This window comes from Podarcis cretensis (genome assembly GCF_951804945.1).
Source record: "Podarcis cretensis genome assembly, chromosome: 2".
Taxonomy (NCBI): domain Eukaryota; kingdom Metazoa; phylum Chordata; class Lepidosauria; order Squamata; family Lacertidae; genus Podarcis; species Podarcis cretensis.
Genome location: NC_137171.1, coordinates 31653520 through 31673346, shown reverse-complemented (window position 1 = coordinate 31673346; position 19827 = coordinate 31653520). Strand labels below are relative to the sequence as shown.

Genomic DNA, 19827 nt, shown 5'->3' with positions numbered 1-19827 from the left:
CCTCTGTCCATGAAGTCAGAACATGGCTAGTAGTCACTGATTGCCTTATCCCTTGTGATCTTATTAGGATTATTATTATAACTCCACCTTATACTTGTTCTGACCGTTGTTATTCCTCTGTGCCTTCCCACAGTCCCCATCTCCTGCACCCTCAGTACTTTTCCCTCATCCTTCTCTAGTTTATTATCATCCCGATCCCTCTTCATTCCTTTCCTGTCTATTTCCCCTTCTTAGGGCTCAGCCACACTTTCGTTTGTCCCGTGATTTCTAGTATTTTGTATCACTCTGTTATAACAGGTCCATAGGTTTTTGCTTTGTCCCACCACTTTCCCTGGGAAAACCTGTTGTTTACTGCTGAACTGGAACAAATGTCACAAGGAAAACCCAAAGAAAAATGTGTCTCTCTTCTGAACCAGTCCTAAAATAGTTCCTGAATTGGATTCTGCATGCTTTCCAGGAAGCTGTTTTGTGGGAAGTCTGCTCCCACCTCCTTTCCTTCTCTCCCTGCCTACCCCTGTGGGATAATTTTTCCAGTTGTCTCCCCAGCTTCGAGCACCCCACTTCTAGTTTCCTCAACATGCTTAAAATGTGTGGTTTTTTTGTTTACTCTTCCTTGTTTGGTGCTCATATTAAAACAGTGATCAAGTGATATATGTGCAAAATCTGTGTGTCCCAATTTGTTTGCTTTTATTGGTTGCAGTGGTTCCAAAGGCAGCTTTATTTTCTGCCTGTAATAATACGTATTAAATACTGTGGTACCTTGGTTCCTGAACAGCTTAGTTGATAAACAAATTGGCTCCTGAAGCCCGCAAACCTGGAAATAAGTGTTCCTGTTTGCATCCATTTTTCGAAAGCTGATCATCCGTTTCTGCTGTCGGCATTGTTTCCATGGCCAATCAGCCAATCAGAAGCTGCACCTTGGTTTGTGAATGTTTTGGAAGTTGAACGGAGTTCAGGAATGGATTGAGTTCGAGAACCAAGGTACCACTGTAATATGTATTGGAACAGAGCCGGCTCACCAATGAGACGGGGTGAAGCACCTGCCTCAGATGGCAGAAGTGCTTTGGAGGCACCCTGCCTGCCCCACCATTTCTGCCACTGCTAGAACAACCCTCTCTTACTGGCAAAAAAGAGATGTTCTGGTGCATGGCATCTCCTGGGGTAGAGAAGACAAGCAGCAACACCTGGAATGCCTTGGCTCTCACCAAACTTGGCAAGGAAGTGGTGTTCCTGTGCATTGCATTGCATTGCCACTCCCCACGCGCACGGGGTGGGAAAGATGAGTGGCAGTGCTTTGAAGGCGGCATTCCGGCAACAGTGAAAGTTGGGGAGCAGGGAACAGCGCATTTCTGTTTCACCTCAGGTGATGAAATGGGATTGACCATCCCTGTACAGTGGTACCTTGGGTTACAGACGCTTCAGGTTACAGACGCTTCAGGTTACAGACTCTGCTAACCCAGAAATAGTACCGCAGGTTAAGAACTTTGCTTCAGGATGAGAACAGAAATCGTGCAGCGGCGGCGCAGCAGCAGCAGTAGGAGGCCCCATTAGCTAAAGTGGTGTCTCAGGTTAAGAACAGTTTCAGGTTAAGAACAGACCTCCGGAATGAATTAAGTTCTTAACCCGAGGTACCACTGTAGTGGAAATGTCCCGGCTCCTTTTGTGCATGTTGAATGATTATCTGATTATCCAGTTTCCTGAGTATCTGGCTTTTCTGATTTTCGGACTCTCTGCCACAGGTGAGTGGAACTGAAGGTGGAGACAATTTTAAAAGCGGACTATTGATTATAGGAAGCATGAACAGGAAAACATGGGGTTTCAAGGGAAAGCAGAGGCAGAAATCACAAGTGGGAACACCCAGGCCTGGACCAAATTGAAAATGGCGCAAAGAGGTATGGACTTAAGGCAAAGTGTGGCTGGGCCCTGAGTAACTCTCCCATGTCACTTCCTTCCTTTGCCCCCCTGCCAAGGGCACAGGCCCATTCCAGTCTGCTTCTCCCCCCAGTGCACACACCTTGGTCGTACCAGGGCAGGTACCAGGGACAGGAAACATTGACAGTGCTGTTGGGCTGTGCATCAGGCCAGCACGAGTACTTGTCAAAGGTTCGGTTGCAGACCAGCTCTGTCAAAGAGAGGAGGAAACTTAGGATCTGCATGTGATACGGTGGTAGGAACAGCGGGTTATATATGTGTCTGAATATGTGTACAGCTTCGTCCTTATTTTTCACTCTTTCTTTAATTAGGAAACTTTCCCCACGTTCATGTCCTTCACGTGTTTCATCAACCAGCAGAATTTGCCCTTAGGACACATATGGGACCCTTGTTGCCAGCTTCACATGCATGTGTCTGCACACACAACTGCCTAGTAATTCATCCACAAACCTCACCTCCACCCTGCCTCAGCCTACTCTTTGTGCTCTACTGCTGTCTGAAACAGTTTTTACAGCAACTTCTTGAGAAAAAGAAAAAGAACCCCTCATCTTTTGCGTATGCTGATTTATGAAACAACACTTGCCTCTGGGACCCAGCACTGTAGGTAGCTCATTTTCTCCCTCAAGCTTGGCATAGGGCCGTAGCATAGCGGTAGGGAAAATGCTTTGCATACAGAAGGCCACAGGTTCAATCCCTGACATCTCCAAGTAGGGCTGCGAAAGACGCCTTGTCTGAAATCCTGGAGAGCCACTGCCAGTGTGTGGGGAACGTTTGACCCTCCAGATGTTGTCAAACTACAACTATCAGCCCCAGCAAGCATGGCCAATGGACAGGGGTGATGGAAGTTGCAGCTGAGCAACATCTGGAGAACCAAGGGTTCACCACACCTGGTATAGACTCTACCAAGCTAGCATGGTGGTCTGACTCAATGTAAGGCAATTTGCTATGCCTCTTAAGCTTCCAAAATTCTTGTCTCGTTTCCACAGCATGCACAGATGCATGTGGTCCCAGCACTCAGCTGCTCATTGCCTAGCAAGGAGGCTGAGCTTAAACAAACAAACAAGCAAGAAAAGCAGCTGGGTGGAAAAACTGACCAGTGCCTTTAAATGCCCATTGCACTTCAGAGTGATAAATGTCCAACCCCCTCCTTGCCCCCACCCCCAACTTCAGTGCTCTGATGCCCAACCTCCAGGGGGCACTCATCTCACCAGTGGATGGTGGCAGAAGGCTCATGTTGTGGTAGCACTCTTCGCTATAGGCCTTCCAGCTCTCAAAGAGGAAGTCCATGATCTGGGCTGAGGATCCCTGAAGGAAAAAGACAGCAGAAGGGAGGACCGGCCTGATATGTACGTGCCTGTCAGGCCTGGGATGGAGCGGGGCTGGGGAGGGTTGGGGACCAAGGCCCTTACCTGAGGGCACACCACCAGTGCCAGCAGGATACTGAGAAGACGTGGCTGGGACATCCCTCTGCAGGGCTGCAAAGCTGCATTGGGATGTTCCCAGAGCTGCCGGCTGCCTACAGAACGTCCTGTGGCCGGTTTAGCAGAGCCCTGCGAAGGATAAGATAGAAGGAGAAAAGAGGAGCACTTAAGTCTTGCAAGTTTCTGACTGCCCTTCTGCAAACTCTAGGCTCCAGTACCCTGGTTCCAAGGTGGATGACGCACTCTGCAACTGGGTTTGTTGGGCTACATCCAGGAAGGCTGTCCAGTGCCAGGAAATTCTGGGCTGACAGGGACCTGCTAGGAGTGAATATGGCCACCGCAGCCTCTGCCCAGATCAGGTGCTTAGTGCTTGTTGGTGGTTTGACCCTGCCTCTGGTTGGTGCGGGGAACCTTCTGACCCTCACTGCAGCCAGGAGGAATTGAGGACGCCCAATCTAGGGGGCTGCTTCAGATGCCAGTCACTGTAACAGGAGCCTGTTTAGGGGTGGGGAGCTATTTCAGGGCTGGATTTGGGTGCAGGCCAAGTGCCCAGGGAGACTTGATCCACTACAATGCAGCACAGGGGGGCTGCCCTTTTCTTGCTCGTCTCCTCAGAGCACCAGCGTGCAGAGACTTCCCTGCCCCACAGGCAAGCTTGCCAAAGTCTGCAGCCGGTGCTGGGGAGCAGCAGGTAGCCCAAAACAACAGAGCATGAGAAAAGAATCCCAAAGCCTTTGCATAGCTAGGCTAGACAGTGGATCTCTTGTACAGTCGTACCTTGGATCCCGAATGCCTTGGTACTGGGACGTTTTGGCTCCCGAACGCCACAAACCTGGAAGTGAGTGTTCCGGTTTGCAAAGATTCTTTGGAACCCAAATGTCCGATGGGGATTCCGTGGCTTTGGATTGGCTGCAGGAGCTTCCTGCAGCCAACCAGAAGCTGTGCTTTGATTTCCGAACATTTTGGAAGTCGAATGGTCTTACGGAACGGATTCCGTTCGACTTCCAAGGTACAACTGTACTAGCAAAGGGAAACATGGGTGCCTTTGGGGATAGGATGAGCCCTCTCATAGGACACCTCTGTCTATGGTATTGATTGGCAAAATAGCCTTGCCTTGTGGCCAGAAAACAGCAGTACTTTGGATTAGAAGGCAGGTATGTGAGACAGAGAGAAAGAGAGAGGGAGACAGAGATGTGGGGAGTGGGGAAGATAGCAAAGAGTTCTGGAAATAATGGTTGCATACACAGCATACATTTAAAATGCATTCCCCTTCTCGAAAGAATCCTGGTAACTGTAGTTTGTTAAGGATGAGGGTAATTGTATCTCTGTAAGGGGTAGACAACAGTTCTCTGGATTTGGGATGCGTCTGTGAAAAGGTGCTTTGAATGTAGGCAGTACACTCAGCCAATGTCTCTGGGATCCAGAAAACCAGTAGGATTGTGCTGGTGGTTCTGACGTTGTGCTGTCTGCAGGGATCCAGCAAAGGGCAGTGTAGCTGTGCCGTCCGTGGGGTGGTGCAGGCAGTGACAGAATGCCACACCGAGGTACCAGGGGGCTGTGTGTGTGGTGTGTGCAGTAGGCAGTGCACGTGGGAAGGAGGGTAGGGCTGTTTGCACCTTGAGTGGTGGGTGAGATGAGTCTTGCTGAAGAGGACACATGCCCCGATGCCTGGAGCCCTGATCTGCTCATGGACAGTGGCTTGTGCATTCCATCACCATGACACTTCCTGCGCTCCTGCCAGCAGGGACTCTCCTGATACAGAGTCAACTTCTCCCCACCAGTCCGTGTCTAGGAAAACATTTCATAGGGGGAGGGAACGAGGGGGAATGTGCCAGTAGCGCTGCCCCTGGTCTGTTTACAGCTCCTGGCATAGCCCAGCTTAAGGCCAACCAGGCTGTTAATCATTAATGCCCTCCAGGGATCTCCTGGCTCCAGATGAACCCAGGGATGTTGTTGCCTCCTAACCCCACAGCCTTCATCCTACTGCCGACAAAGGCCCCCATGTGTTCAGAAGGCTCGACTCCTTGGCTAAAAGACTGCTGTGTGTCCTTGTGGGCGGCTGTTGGGCAATGTCGCCGTGTTGGCAACCCATCCGGGATAAACTCAGATTCACACCAGAGCTAAATCCTTCAATCCCTCTCTAATCTGGTTAAAGGGCTCCTGAATGGGATCACAGTGCTCCAGACACAAACCAAGTATTCTTGCCGTGTGCCTTGGAACAGACGGGCCATGCCTTTGGCCCAGATGCGGCCGGAACTTTGCTGGGATTGTGAGAGTGACCTTCCGGCTGTCCTGTGAGGCCAAAAATAAGCACTTGGCCTAAAAATGCCTGTTCTGCCCTGGAATGAAAGGCTCCTCGTGATCCACTAGGTCCATTCTTCAGCATGAGCTGGGCAAGAAACAATGGAAAGATCCCTGCATACGGAGGGCTTACTTTCCCAAGGGCTACTTCCCAGATTGCCAGTATTTACAGAATCTACACAGAACTCACAGGACCCTCACTGTTATGATATAGATTCAGCTAGCTAGCCGTGTTGGTCTGACGCAGTCGATATAAATTAAAAAATTGTCCAGTAGCACTTTAGAGGCCAACTAAGTTTGTTTCGTGTGTGCATGCACACGAAAGCTTATACCCAGAACAAACTTAGTTGGTCTCTAAGGTGCTATTGGAGAATTTTTAAATTTTTTTATTTGTTATGATATAGAGAGGGATAGAGAAATGGCAACATAAAAAAAAATAGGCCAGCAGTGGGGGAGCTTTGTGAGGCCATTGGCCAAATTCCCTTCTCAGCAAACTTTCATGGGGCCACATTCCAGTGCTGGGCAGGGCCTGAGGCCAAAGAGGGCAGAGCAATGAATATAAACAATTCCTCTGTACAGTAGACTAGTGACTAGTCACTTTCACACACCTCTCTCTGTTCACTACCCAGACAACCAAGAGGCATTATCAAACTGCAAGGATACATTCCAGCCGGGCAAAGCCACTCTGCATTGGCTCCCAGTACCTTTCCGAGCACAATTCGAAGTGTTGGTGCTGACCTTTAAAGCCCTAAACAGCCTCGGTCCTGTATACCTGAAGGAGCGTCTCCACCCCCATCGTTCAGCCTGGACACAGAGATCCAGCGCCGAGGGCCTTCTGGCGGTTCCCTCATTGCGAGAAGTAAGGTTACGGGGAACCAGGCAGAGGGCCTTCTTGGTAGTGGTGCCTGCCCTGTGGAATGCCCTCCCAGCAGATGTCAAGGCAATAAACAACTATTTAACTTTTAAAAGACAACTGAAGGCAGCCCTCTTTAGGGAAGTTTTTAATGTCTGATGCTGTACTGTTTTTAATATTCAGTTGGAAGCCGCCCAGAGTGGCTGGGGAAACCCAGCCAGATGGGTGGGGTATAAATAATAAATTATTATTATTATTATTATTATTATTATTATTATTACTCATGGAGGGTGCAAAGCAGGGCCGGTGAGGGTTTTGGACTGGGGAGGATCCCAAGGGCCAAAGACAGGGGTCTGGAGGGCTGCATTTAGCACTTGAGCTCCCCTACTCCTGGGATAGGTTGTGGCAATATACAACTTCAGAATTGTTTTTCAAAATGTGAAATTCCTTTGGTAGGAGTCAGGGCAGTGATAGCCTCAGCTGATTGTCAGGGCTTTCATAGTTCTGTTTGTAGCGCTATGTGAGCCCCAACAATCAGCTGACTATTGGCACTTGGGCATAAATTGCAGAGCTCTCTGCATGGACATGTGGGCAAAAAGAGGGGGCGAGGGTCATCTGGTGCCATAGTGACGTTAGGTGATTGAGATGTGGGGCTCTATTGTTGCGTCAAGTACCTGTTGTTGAATATTCCAGTTTGGGTGGGCAGGGGGCTCAGTCACAAAAATGATATGGGAGGATGGGGGATCAGTGTTGAAAACCCCTCCCCAAGCACTGCGGCTCTGATCCATTTTGCCTCTCTCCCACAGTAGTTAAAAAGAAACAAAACACAGGCGATCCAGTTCCTAGATCGTTGGTGTCATGTCTAGTTTTGTCCTGACAATTGTAGTGCCTTTGGACTATGAGGATAGTTCTTTTTTTTTAAAAAAAAAATAATAATTATTACTTTTAAACACTACAAAAAAGGAAAGGAAAAAAAGACAATACAATACAATATAAAAAGATTACACAACACTAACGCAATAAACAAAACAAAACAAAAACAGTTTAACACACATCATACAATTTCAGTATCTTATTTTTCATTCACTTGTTTCAACGACCTCCTCACACCTCCCTTTTTGTATTCCACTTCTATTAATTGTTTCAGCAATTCCTTTCCATCTTCCTCTATTTTCTGTCCTATAATTATCTTAACATATTCTAACCTTATTTTTCCTTTAATACTCTAATAATCTATTTATACCTAATTCCTTATAACATTTCTACTAAAGCCATATAACTTCATTCCAACATTTTTCTAACATTCATTAATTTTACAATATTTCTATAAATAGTCTTTAAACTTTTTTCCAGTCTTCTTCCACCGACTCTTCTCCCTGGTCTCGGATTCTGCCAGTCATTTCCGCCAATTCCATATAGTCCATCAACCTGGTGATCTTCTGTCCGATGCTCTTAGCTCTTTTCCAAGTCCCTTCTGCAGATCTTTTTCGTATTTATACAAAAACTTTACTTTGTCTTCTACTGATCTTATTTTTATTTTCCTTCCTTTAAAGCTGAAGAACAGACCTTGGGGAAACTCCCACCTAAAGATGATTTTATTCCTTCTCAGCAGGGCAACCAAATCTCTGTAGTTAGACCTAAGATCCAAAAGGTATTTCAGGATGTCTTTACATTCAGCAGCAACGGCTTTCTCCCTAGCTTCCTCCGCAGTCTGCCGTATCAAAGTAGATTCCTGTATCAATTTCTGGATTGTTTCTGTATTGATATTCACCTTTTGTCCCAGATTATTTATACTTTCTGTATTTAAGTCAATTTTAATAGTTGCAGTGTCCCCTTTCGCCTTTGTCACATCTATTTTCTTGTTAAGCTGTTCCAGTGAATCACTTATCTTACTTAATGCAACCGCTAAGGCCTCTTCTGTCGACATTCCTCTTGATTTTGAATATACTGTTACAAAAGCAATAGCGGAAGAAGCAGGGGGGCCTGATATTGAGGCTCTCCTAAATTGCTGCCAAGTCCTCCCAGACCTTATTGTTTTTTTCAGGAATTGACTAGTCCGTTTTTCCTTTCCATTTGCCATAACACTTAACCGATTCAAGGTCAGTCCCAGAGTCTCACAGCTTTTTATCTTACAGCTGGAAATTCCCCAGCCCAGCTCTTGTAACAGTTTCAAAAGCTTCCTCTAGGGGGGAACAGTTTCTGTTTATATTAGTCAATAATGTACTCTTTAATAATGTCCCTTTTTAAAAGCAGACGGAGACAGTAGAAACAATGTATTTCTCTTATTAGCTAGCTGTCACCGAGCGTTCTAATCGCTGTCAGTGAGCCTTCCAAAGAATGTCAGTCCTGCTAGCAGCCAGTTTCCAGGGTTTCCTGCTAGCAGCCAGTTTCCTCTTTGCTCTCTCCCGCAGGCATATTCAGTTCACAACTTCCCCCCTCTTCTCCTGCCTCCAAGGGGGGGTTTAATGTTCTTTACCGATGGAAATTTAGTCCTTTACAATAGGCTTTCCAAGGCTTCAGCTTGCAGCCTCAATGCTTCAGTCTATTTACAAAAGGGGAAGGCGGACTTCCTGTATTGAACCTCCCCGTTACGATACCAAATTAAACTTTTAGAAATCCAATTCTCCCGCTTCAGCTCTACTCACGGGTAATTACTTTAAAATCAAATTGTCCACAGGAAAAAGTCAGCGCTCTCCGGCAACAGCTATGCGGCTTCACTCCGTGGAAGAAGCAGACAATTCGAAGCACCGCGCCACTCACCCCACGTCGCTCCGGACCCCCGAAACCGGGTTTCCCTGCGAGTAGGGGAGGCGCAAAAGGTGCCCGCCGAATCCCATGCTCACAGGCTTCTCCCGCCTGTGATTTTTTGCGGGTCTCCGCCTTCGCCGTGACGGCCAGACCCAAATTCCCATGGGGCAAATTCCTCCCGATCAGAGGAATTCAGCCATTACCAGAGGCACCAACCCGGATGTCGGACTATGAGGATAGTTCAAAAACTAACAAGCCCATTAAAGGTAAAGGGTAAAGGGACCCCTGACCATTAGGTCCAGGCGTGACTGACTCTGGGGTTGCGGCGCTCATCTTGCTTTATTGGCCGAGGGAGCTGGCGTTTGTCCGCAGACAGCTTCCGGGTCATGTGGCTAGCATGACTAAGCCGCTTCTGGCGAACCAGAGCAGCGCACGGAATTGCTGTTTACCTTCCCGCCGGAGCGGTACCTATTTATCTACTTGCATTTTGATGTGATTTTGAACTGCTAGGTTGGCAGGAGCAGGGACCGAGCAACGGGAGCTCACCCCGTCGCAGGGATTCAAACCGCCAACCTTCTGATCAGCAAGTCCTAGGCTCTGTGGTTTAACCCACAGCGCCACCCGCATCCCGTTAACAAGCCCATTACAAAATCACAAATGAAAGTGTGCTTCAACACAAACAAGACTTTTCTTCCATATAAGCACCATTCGCTCACTTATTCTGGAGAATGCAGGCAACATTCCTTCTAAAGTTCCTCTACGTTTCTCTGCACTGTCGGCTCATAGGCAGCCATTCTTACATTGTACATTGCAACGGCAGCACAAAACATTCAGGCAGCACTGCTGCCTTACCCAGTTTTCAGGTGGCATTCATGGATGTGGCTTGTGTGTGATCCTTGCCCCGTCCCCTGCCATTATATCCAGCTAACCTCCCATGCTCTCCTCTGTGCTACTCTGCTAGTGTTCTTGGGTGTAAATGGAAAACCTCGAAGTTTTATTGCTGCTTTCTCAATTTCATCAGTCCCATAAGGATTGCACCACGTGCAATTTCCAAGAAATAAGGCTGGAACTAGCAAAACACTGCTAGTCTTGGAGTTAATAATAATAATAAAGTACATAAAAATTGGTGGTGGTTGTCTGAAAGCATTTAGAGAGCATACTGATTTGTAGCACTAAAAGAAGTTCTGGCATTTGGATACACCCCAGTTTTTAGATTCTCAAACATGTGCTTTCAAGATTCTGCTCTAGATTCATTCTGCACTTCATTCTGGAAATGCATACTTTTGATGCTCCAAAAAGAGCATCCTGAGAGCCAAAGCTAGAGCTTGACTGGTCAGGAAGGAGTGAGTGGCGCATGTCCAATTCCCCCTATCTCTAAGGGACATTTTGAAACCTTTCAGAGCTTGTCAGAGGGACAGTAACCAGCCCATAGTCTGGAGGGCTGCTCCCAGGACTATCCCTCTATCCCTCCTCCCCTCCTTGTGCGGTTATTTTTAGCCCTGGGAAATCATGTTTCCTTAGAGCAGTCCCTAATTGCTGCTTCTGTTTGGGAGCTGGGAAGCTCATTGATCAGGAAGCCAGCAGCGCCAGATGCTGCTTTCGCTCCTGGGCTGAGCTTTCTCCATATTTAGATTGTAGGACAGACAGATGCGTCTGTCATGATGAACCTTGCCTTGGTGGCAGCAGTGTGCAAAAGTTTTTGCTGGGGATGTGGGCAGCTCTTGCGATTCCAGATCACACTGGCCCAGGTCCCTTGCCTAGGGATGATCCCCACTGGAAAACTTCTCTACCTGGCAATCCCCACCCCACCCCAATGCCACCCTGTGGAGCCAGGATTTATAAGAGAGTTCCCCACCTGCGTGTTGCTGAGCCACCTCCTTCCCCACCACTGGAACAAGCCCCCTTGTGCTGCCTCTCTCAGACTGTGACCAGGCTCTTGGCCTCAAAGTTGACAGGAAGAGACTCTTCAACTGGATTGCGAGTACCCCTGGTTGTTGACCCACGGCTCACTGCCCCAGGGAGCCCAAGCCCTCTGAAGTGGCTGTAGTTCACATAGGAATCACTTCCAAAAGACAGTGGGATGGCGGGGGTGAGGAACCAGTCCTACTCTTCTTCTCCCCAAAGGTGAAGGCGGACATTTCTCCTTATTTTAGTGTTTTAATATTGCTCTAAATAAATAAACAGGACACGGGTGGCGCTGTGGGTTAAACCACAGAGCCCAGGGCTTGCCGATCAGAAGGTCGGCGGTTCGAATCCCCGCGACGGGGTGAGATCCCGTTGCTCGGTCCCTGCTCCTGCCAACCTAGCAGTTCGAAAGTATGTCAAAGTGCAAGTAGTTAAATAGGTGGTGGTTGACTGAAAGCATTTGGAGAGCATATTGATTTGTAGCACTAAAAGAAGTTCTGGCATTTGGATACACCCCAGTTTTTAGATTCTCAAACATGTGCTTTCAAGATTCTGCTCTAGATTCATTCTGCACTTCATTCTGGAAATATCTTTCCGGCGGGAAGATAAATGGCGTTTCTGTGCGCTGCTCTGGTTCACCAGAAGTGACTTAGTCATGCTGGCCACATGACCCGGAAGCTGTACGCCGGCTCCCTCGGCCAATAAAGCGAGATGAGCGCTGCAACCCCAGAGTCGGTCACGACTGGACCTAATGGTCAGGGGTCCCTTTACCTTTACCTTTACCTAAATAAATAAACAAGTGTCCCTCCCTTGCCTGAGAAGCCCCTGCTGCGAAGGCACTGGAATGCCTGGCTCATTCACGCACCACAAAAGCTGCAGATTTCCAAAAGGCTGAGTGCAGAGACCTCTGGCCTAGATCCCTCCTCTGTACAAACAGCTCCCGTTTGTCCTGATGTCTCCTCCCTGCCACCCCTTAGCCCAGCTGGACAGATCACCCTCCTGGCTCAGAGGAGCCTCTTCCTGCCCCCAACCCCAGCTGGGTTGGAGAGGGGTTTTCTGGTCTCCGGCCAGCTCCGTCCTCAGCCACCTCCTAATGCTTCAGGGAAGCTGCAGGACTGCCCAGGACCTCCTTTGTTGTCCTCCAGCCCCAGACACACTCCTTTGGCTCTGCCCCATAGGGAAAGAGAGAGGGAAGGGGGGATCCATTTGTCTCCCTGCTCGACCCAGCTGTGATTCTGAATGATGTTTTCCCTGCCAGAGTGGCCTCTCTTTTCTGTGCTTGGCTAACGTACTCTAATTAGTATTGCAGGCTAATGACCTTGGTCCCTGGAGACCCCAGTGAGAAAGCGCCTGGCTGGAGCCACAGTTGCAGTAAGGACGTATCGCTCATGGGAACAGAGCAAGCTGCAAGATACAGAGGCAGAGGCTGCCTCCATCCTCTGGCCACAGGAGGTCTATCTGCAACAATGCACAAAAGGGGAAGAAGTTCCCACCAAAGAAGAATGGATAAATAAATAATGGATAAATAAAGGGATGGCAAAGTTAACAGCTAGAATCAGAGAACCCGGTGGTGATTGCTTTGTGGAAGAACAGAAACCTGTTTTGGACTATTTAAAGAAATATTATAGTATGATGAAATCATGATCAGGATTTGAACTATGAGCAACAGAAGGAATTAGAGATTATTGTATTATTGTTATGATATAAGAGGGAGAAGCTAGGGCACAGCAAAGGGGAGTAATTAAAAACACCAAGGGAAATGGGGTGGGAAGTCGACAAAACAAAATAAAAATATTATGTATTGGAATGTATATGTGATTTTTTTTGAAAATTTAATATAATATAACCAAGAAACGGCAAAAAAAAAGAGCCTACCTGCAGCGTGTACATTTCCTGTTATATTATAAAACTTCGTGGGTGGGAATGGGGCTGTCATTGTACCTAAACTTGATCTATCTCACGGGTTTGTTGTCAGAATAAAACAATACATTGTAATCTGCTCATGGGTTAAGATCAGACAGAAATACAAAGAAAATAATGCATTAGTCATGAGAGCTAGAAACCTTGGGTGAGAGCTAATATTCCCAGCAAACTGAAGTAAGCTAGATGAGCACTCTTATCCACATTAAATGCACCAGTTTAAGAGATTAGCACCTTGTAAGGTTTAATTATCATAACGTAGTCACCTGTGAAATGTTATACAACATTTAATAGAGAAGCTTTTTACCAGTCAATTTCAATCTCATTTTCTGTTTCTTTGCCTCAGCAAATTAGTCAATTATCTGCTATTATTCCCCCTTACCCTTCGTCTTAAATTTCCTTAGATAATTATTATTAAACTTTATTCGGGAGTGGGAGCCTTTTTTGCTTTCAGAAATTGCTGCAGCTGTGATAAACTGCAGAAACGCAGTAATGCTTTTGTATTGCAGAAGAACTTTCGGTGCCAATAACAAGAGTATTCTAAATGAAAACGCAGTATCATCCTCAATCTTAGCTTGTGTTGTTGCCAGTAAAGGAGAGAGACTGCATCAGTTCTCCTTCCAGAATGGGAAGGTTGAGTATATATTTATGCTGAATCTGCTGCTACTTGAGAAATTCAGATACACCCCTGTCCGGAGATGAAAATTTGTTTTTTAAGATCTCTAGGCCACTCTTGGTGGTTTCCTGGTGAAAACGGCTCCAGGAAATTTGGGGGCTGCCCTGACTGCCCACTGTTACACAAGTCTTGGTCACTTCTAGCCTGGAATGTTGCAACACTATACATGGGTCTCTAACACTGGTCATCTGCCTCACAAAGAAACAGAGTCCAATTCTAGAGAAATAACTCAATGGTGGCAACAACAAAATAGCTATCCTGATTTAATGTGGGTTAGATGAAATAGTCTGTGAGGTAAGTCAAGGAGCAGGAGGATAGCTGTATAGAGAATATGTTACGGGCTTTACAGAAATAAGTAGCTTAGGGGTAACATCAGTTATTGTTGGGAGAGTCCCAGGATGCTTTGCAACATATGCAACAACAGGGCATGCTCACACTGTCCATTGCCAAAGGAAGATGGAGAGCATTACCAACAGGAGTATTGTACAGTAGTACCTTGGGTTAAGTACTTAATTTGTTCCTGAGGTCCGTTCTTAACCTGAAACTGTTCTTAACCTGAAGCACCACTTTAGCTAATGGGGCCTCCCGCTGCCGCCGCGCCGCCACCGCGCAATTTCTATTCTCATCCTGAAGCAAAGTTCTTAACCTGAAGCACTATTTCTGGGTTAGCGGAGTCTGTAACCTGGAGCGTATGTAACCTGAAGCGTATGTAACCCGAGATACCACTGTACTGCAAAGTACTTAAAGGACTCGGGGGCACGAGCCAATGCATAAAATTTGCACAAAATATTGTTTTTAAGTTTAAAAAGAAGAGGAGGGAAGAAGAGAAAGGAGATCCAGAACTGGTGCAAAAGACCTGGGACCTGGGCCTCTTGGATTGCCTCCAAACAATACCCATAATTACAAAGGAAATCTGATCACAAGCATTAAACCAACAGGTATCTCTGTCTTTCCCTCTTCCTCTTAGGCCCCTAGGGCCACCTATTCCTCCAGTACTAGATTTGATATCCCTGACCCAGCTGGCTTCCTACCATTAGCCCCAAGCTGGCTTTGCAGAGCCATCTGGAGATAGTTTTGACCTACATGCCTGGCACCAGAGGGAGTTCTCTGGGTTCTGACATATTAGGCAGGAGGTAGAGGTGAAGCAAGAGCTTGAAATTTAGTTGCTGAAGAAGATGACTGATGAGTGTAAGGATACATCACTACAGCAGGATTGTTTTCAGAAGGCCACCAGAATCTGCTTTCAGAGAGAGAGATGGTGTCTTTTTTGCCCACCGCCTAACTTTGACAACTCAGCCAACACTGGCAAAAACTTAATTGGTCCAAGGTAGGCTAATCCATCATGTTTTGGGTGGCAAGGGTGATCAATGGGGAGGCTGTTGCTCAGGTTCATGGTAGTCCATAATAATCCATTGTATTTCTACAGTGTTGTCTGTGTTGTTCTTTTGTGACTTGGTAACTCCTATCCAGGCTTGCCAGATCACATTCCAGAGCTCTGTCGTATGGATCTCCAGGTTGTGATCTGGCAAACTTACTCAAATGTCCTGGTGTGCCCCACTCCCCAGTTCACTCTTCACGTTCATAAAAAGTTTGAGGCTAACTCTCATATGTGAATATACAGAACTGAACTAATGATGATACCCAGCCATCTGTGGACAGAAGAGCAGATGTATTAGAGACCCTTCAGATGTCTTCTATTGTGCATTCATTATGATTTGTGCTCACAATGGGGCAGTTATATGCAATCTGCTTTCAGCACTGTTCATGCCTGCAAAATGTCCACAATCAGTGCATGTCCCATAACTTACTGCTGAGTTCCTGTATAAATCTCCAAGGTTGCAATCCTAAGGCTTGTGGAAAAGGACAAATGATAGCAGTTCATCCACATCATCCTACCTGTGTCCTGCTGGGCCATCACCCCTCTTGCACTTCTCCATCCTTTCCCATTTTTAAAAAAATAATTCGCTCTCATTGGCAACAATAGTGTGCAATTGTGCACAATGGGGCATGGCTCAAGCACCCTGGGATTCCCTTCTTGTGTAAATAGACCAGAGGCACAAGTATTGAATCATGATCCTAAGCTAAAAACCTCTGCAAAATAACCTTGGGCCTTTGTGACTGTAAGCAACAACTTATTCATCTCCATCAAACATACTACCAATGTGTCGCAAGATAAGGGGCCAGGGAGTGTGCGTAGGACAACAACAAATAACCTTGATAGGTCAGGCAAGTCACTGTGCACATACCACCGGGCCTCAGGTTCATTAGCCAATACGAACTGGGAGAAAATTACCTACACCTGATGACGAGTTAGACCCTAACTGTGAAAACAGAACCTATCTGTTAATCCTCTCCCAGATAAATTTTCCTTTCTGCCTTTTAAGCACAAGCCCATCCCATCTGACTGTTCCTTGTTACCATTTCAGAGGACAAGGGGGAAAACACGCTAAATATATTGCCTAGAAAAATTTGCCATAGGGTGGGGAAAGTCCTTGCCTGAATTTTAGACAACACTATAAGCTAACTTTTCACAGAATCCCATGTAAGGAGAACTCTGTGCACAGCTCTCGGGCTTTGGAAAATGGATGGAGTGGCCCTGAATACACCTTCAGCCCGATAAGCCAGGCCACTGCAAGATCCCTGAGCCCCCTAAGATTTCAGCTGAGCTCTTCATTCTTCCTATTTCTGCTTTGTCCTCCACAAATGATGAAGATACCCCTCTCTTCTCATCTCACAAGCGCACTGCTCATCAGCTGCTAATATAGGATCAGATTGGAGACCCTGAAGAATTTATTTGGCAAATGTAGGCAGCGGGAATCTGCCCATTATTTCCTCTCACATTCTCATTTTTTCCAATCTTAAATTCACTTCTCCACATTTCCACATTGGTCTGCATTAAAAAAAAAGTCCTAATGAAAGTTCATCAGCATTTCTCCTAATATACATATTTTGTATGTGATTTTGCCTAATAGCTGTTCTCCAGTACATTGCACTTTTGTATGTTGTTCACTAGTATATGCATTTTTATGCACGCTTTGCCCTACTACATGCATTTTTGTGAACACTACTTGGTTGGAGAACTTCTTTGCAAAATTCAGAGAAGTGCAAATTTTGATGGATGCTGGCTGTCTTTTGGTTTTCACGTTGTTTCTGAAAGTGTGACTCAGGGTGATTTGCTTTTAAATGCAAACTGAATTGAATTTCTTCCCCATCTCTAACTGTAGGGCATCAGGACTCCTAATTTGAAGCCCTGCCCTAAGGAGATTATATAGGCTATAGCATCCATTGCATCAGCCAAATAAATCTGGACAGTCAAAAGTGTGGAAGCTAGAAGAGGAAGGCTAGAAGACCCATTTATTGGAAAGAAGCTGATGGTGTATAAAGCGTGAACCTCAGAAAGAGCTGGGCTGAACCCAAAAAGACAGAAGTATGTTCACTGCATGAGGGAATGATTGGGATCTGTTGAAGTAATAGGATCCTGCTCCCCACACCAGTGACCCCATTCCCCCACAACCAAGGTCATTTGTATTCTACACAACCTGCTGGGTGCTATGGCAGCTATGAAGGATCTGTCTCCCAGCTTTTCTGCTGTTGGCTTGATTTGGATTCTAATACAGTGGTACCTCAGGTTAATAACTTAATTTGTTCTGGAGGTCCGTTCTTAACCTGAAACTGTTCTTAACCTGAGGTAACATTTTAGCTAATGGGGCCTCCCACTGCTGCCACGCCACAAGCACGCGATTTCCGTTCTCATCCTGAAGCAAAGTTCTTAACCCGAGGTACTTCTTCCGGGTAAGCGGAGTCTATAACCTGAAGCGTCTGTAACCCGAGGTACCACTGTACTGGTTTTAAAATGTAATTGTTTATAGTTGTTTACAGATTTTGAGCCAGTGTACCGGTTACAGTGTCAGAGTAGGACTTGGGAATCCAGGCTTCAAAACCCCACTTAGCCATGAAGCTACTGAGTGAACTTGGGACAGTCATCATTCCCAAGCCTAACCTACCTCAATGGTTGTTCTGAGGATGTGAGAATCATGCTTGCCGCCTTGAGTTCCTTGGAGGAAAGGTGGGATATATATGTGATAACAACAAATAAATGCATTTATTTGTGTAAACCGCTCAGAGGTTGTTTATGGCAAAGGGCATAACAGAAATTTATTGAAGTAATGTAGCATTGCTGAATAAATTTATCGAGGAGTAAATAAAATAAAATCCTTATCACCTTCAATCTCAGCTGCTCCAAGACAACTGTCTACTCCCGTCCCTGGCTGGCACTATTCACAATTCGAAGAAAAGGGCCCAGGAATGGATGCCTGCTTAATGCATATGTTGTTGCAGCAGAGATTCCTCTACGACTTGGAAGCCATGGCACTTCCACTGATACAGTGGCAGGAAATACGCATGGGAAGCATCCCTCTCCTGGAGACTCTACCTGGGCAGGGACATTCCCTTGTTTGCTTGGATATGGGTATCAGAGATGCACTTGGCCCCATCCTGCAGGGTTGGTCTTTCTTGGCCTTTGGCTTTCTGGCAATTCATTAAATAAAACCCCAGCCCAGCTGTCCTGGAGGAAATCCAGGTAACAAAGCCATCTTTTCTTTCCCTGGTCCTGCTACTGCCTGTGTACAATGTGCACTGGGCTTATTAACTTGGAAGGGACAGCAGTATAAACATCCCTTTGAAAACACAGGGCAGGCAGTCTTCAAAATGCAGTGCCCCATCTTTCCAGAGGAACCTCCCTGCAGCAAACAGAAAAACTGGTCCAGAGTACAGGGGGAAATGGCCTTGGGGAAAGGATTGGAGGGAGTCTGAAATGTTCTGTCTGAAATCTGCTAAGAATCTTAAGCATTGCTTTGCTTCGCTAGACCAGTGGTCCATCTCATCTGGTACAGTGGTACCTCTGGTTGTGAATGGGATCCGTTCTGGAGGCCCGTTCGCAACATGAAAAGAACGCAACCACACGCGGGTTGCGATTTGCTGCTTCTGCGCATCCGCTTGACATCATTTTGCGCTTCTGCGCAAGCGGCGAAACCTGGAAGTAACCCTTTCCGGTACTTCCGGGTGGCCGCGGTACGTAACCTGAAAAACGTAACATGAAGCAGATGTAACATGAGGTACGACTGTACTTTTTATCTCAAAGTGCTCCACAAAAGCTCACAGGCAGAATGGTGAAGGTGGGCCCCCCTCCATTGTTGTTATTTACCTGCTCTTCACCTTAAGGTCCCAGGAAAGGGTGGTTCTGGATAGACCCATTCTCCATGAATATATAAATTGGCTTGAAAAACAAAAGCTTAAATAAAATCCATAACTAAGGGTGGGAGGATGTGGCTGATGCTGTAGCAGCCCTGCATCTTCTCCATTCTTCCTTATAATTTCCATAATACAGGGGCTGTGTAATGTGCGATAAAACCACACTCATCAGTTTCCCTGCTCCTCCCACTCAATTGGCTGCCACTTGCAAGGTGTGGGGTGAGAAGTGGAGCATGATAAAGTAATGCTGTACATTTTGGATTATTATACATTAGTGCAGATAATAATAAGACGAAGGACTGCTATTTTCAGTGCCAGCTATGCATTCTTTATGGCTCCTTCTAATAGTGAATTAAGCGGGTGGGTGCTGCCGGGATTACAGCTAGAATAGAGATACTGAGAAACAAAAAGGAGGTATCAGGATCCTCAAGGGATCTACATGCTTTGCAGAAGCACATTTTAAAAACAACAACTAAGAGGGCACCTTCCCACAGAAAACAACCAAATGAAGACTGTGCACGCTTTAAGGAGGGAAGATACACTGCAATATTGTGTTGCAGGTCTCTTGTTCACTGTTAATTCCATCCTTAATTGTGTTTTACTTAATTTGTCTGTCCTGATTCTACTGCCACCCAACATTCATTGGATGAATCCTGAGTTCTAGTATCATGAGGAAGAGAATGCCTCCCCATTCACTGTCTCTATACACAGAATTTCACCTCTTACTTTTGACACCTTTTTTCTAAACCCAAATGCATTCATCTTTTTACGCTTTCTATTTAAGGAAAATGATCATTTTAATTGCCTTTTTCTGTACCTTT

At 46.3% G+C, this 19827-nt stretch overlaps 1 protein-coding gene across 2 annotated transcripts in view; it reads right to left on the bottom strand.

The window, feature by feature from the left end:
* The window catches only part of GCGR (glucagon receptor), a 44004-nt gene that overhangs the window by 12465 nt on the left and 11712 nt on the right, over positions 1–19827 (bottom strand). Inside the window, exons 1-4 of one of the 2 annotated variants that reach the window (XM_079967688.1) lie at positions 3597–3712; positions 3342–3482; positions 3141–3237; positions 2015–2122 (exon numbers count right to left, since the gene is read on the bottom strand). In XM_079967688.1, coding sequence (XP_079823814.1) covers positions 2015–2122; positions 3141–3237; positions 3342–3395 — 259 coding nt within the window. In that variant the 5' untranslated portion in view covers positions 3396–3482; positions 3597–3712. Of the gene's footprint in view, positions 1–2014; positions 2123–3140; positions 3238–3341; positions 3483–3596; positions 3713–19827 lie in introns of those variants that run through there. The other variant, XM_079967689.1, reaches the window with a different exon arrangement.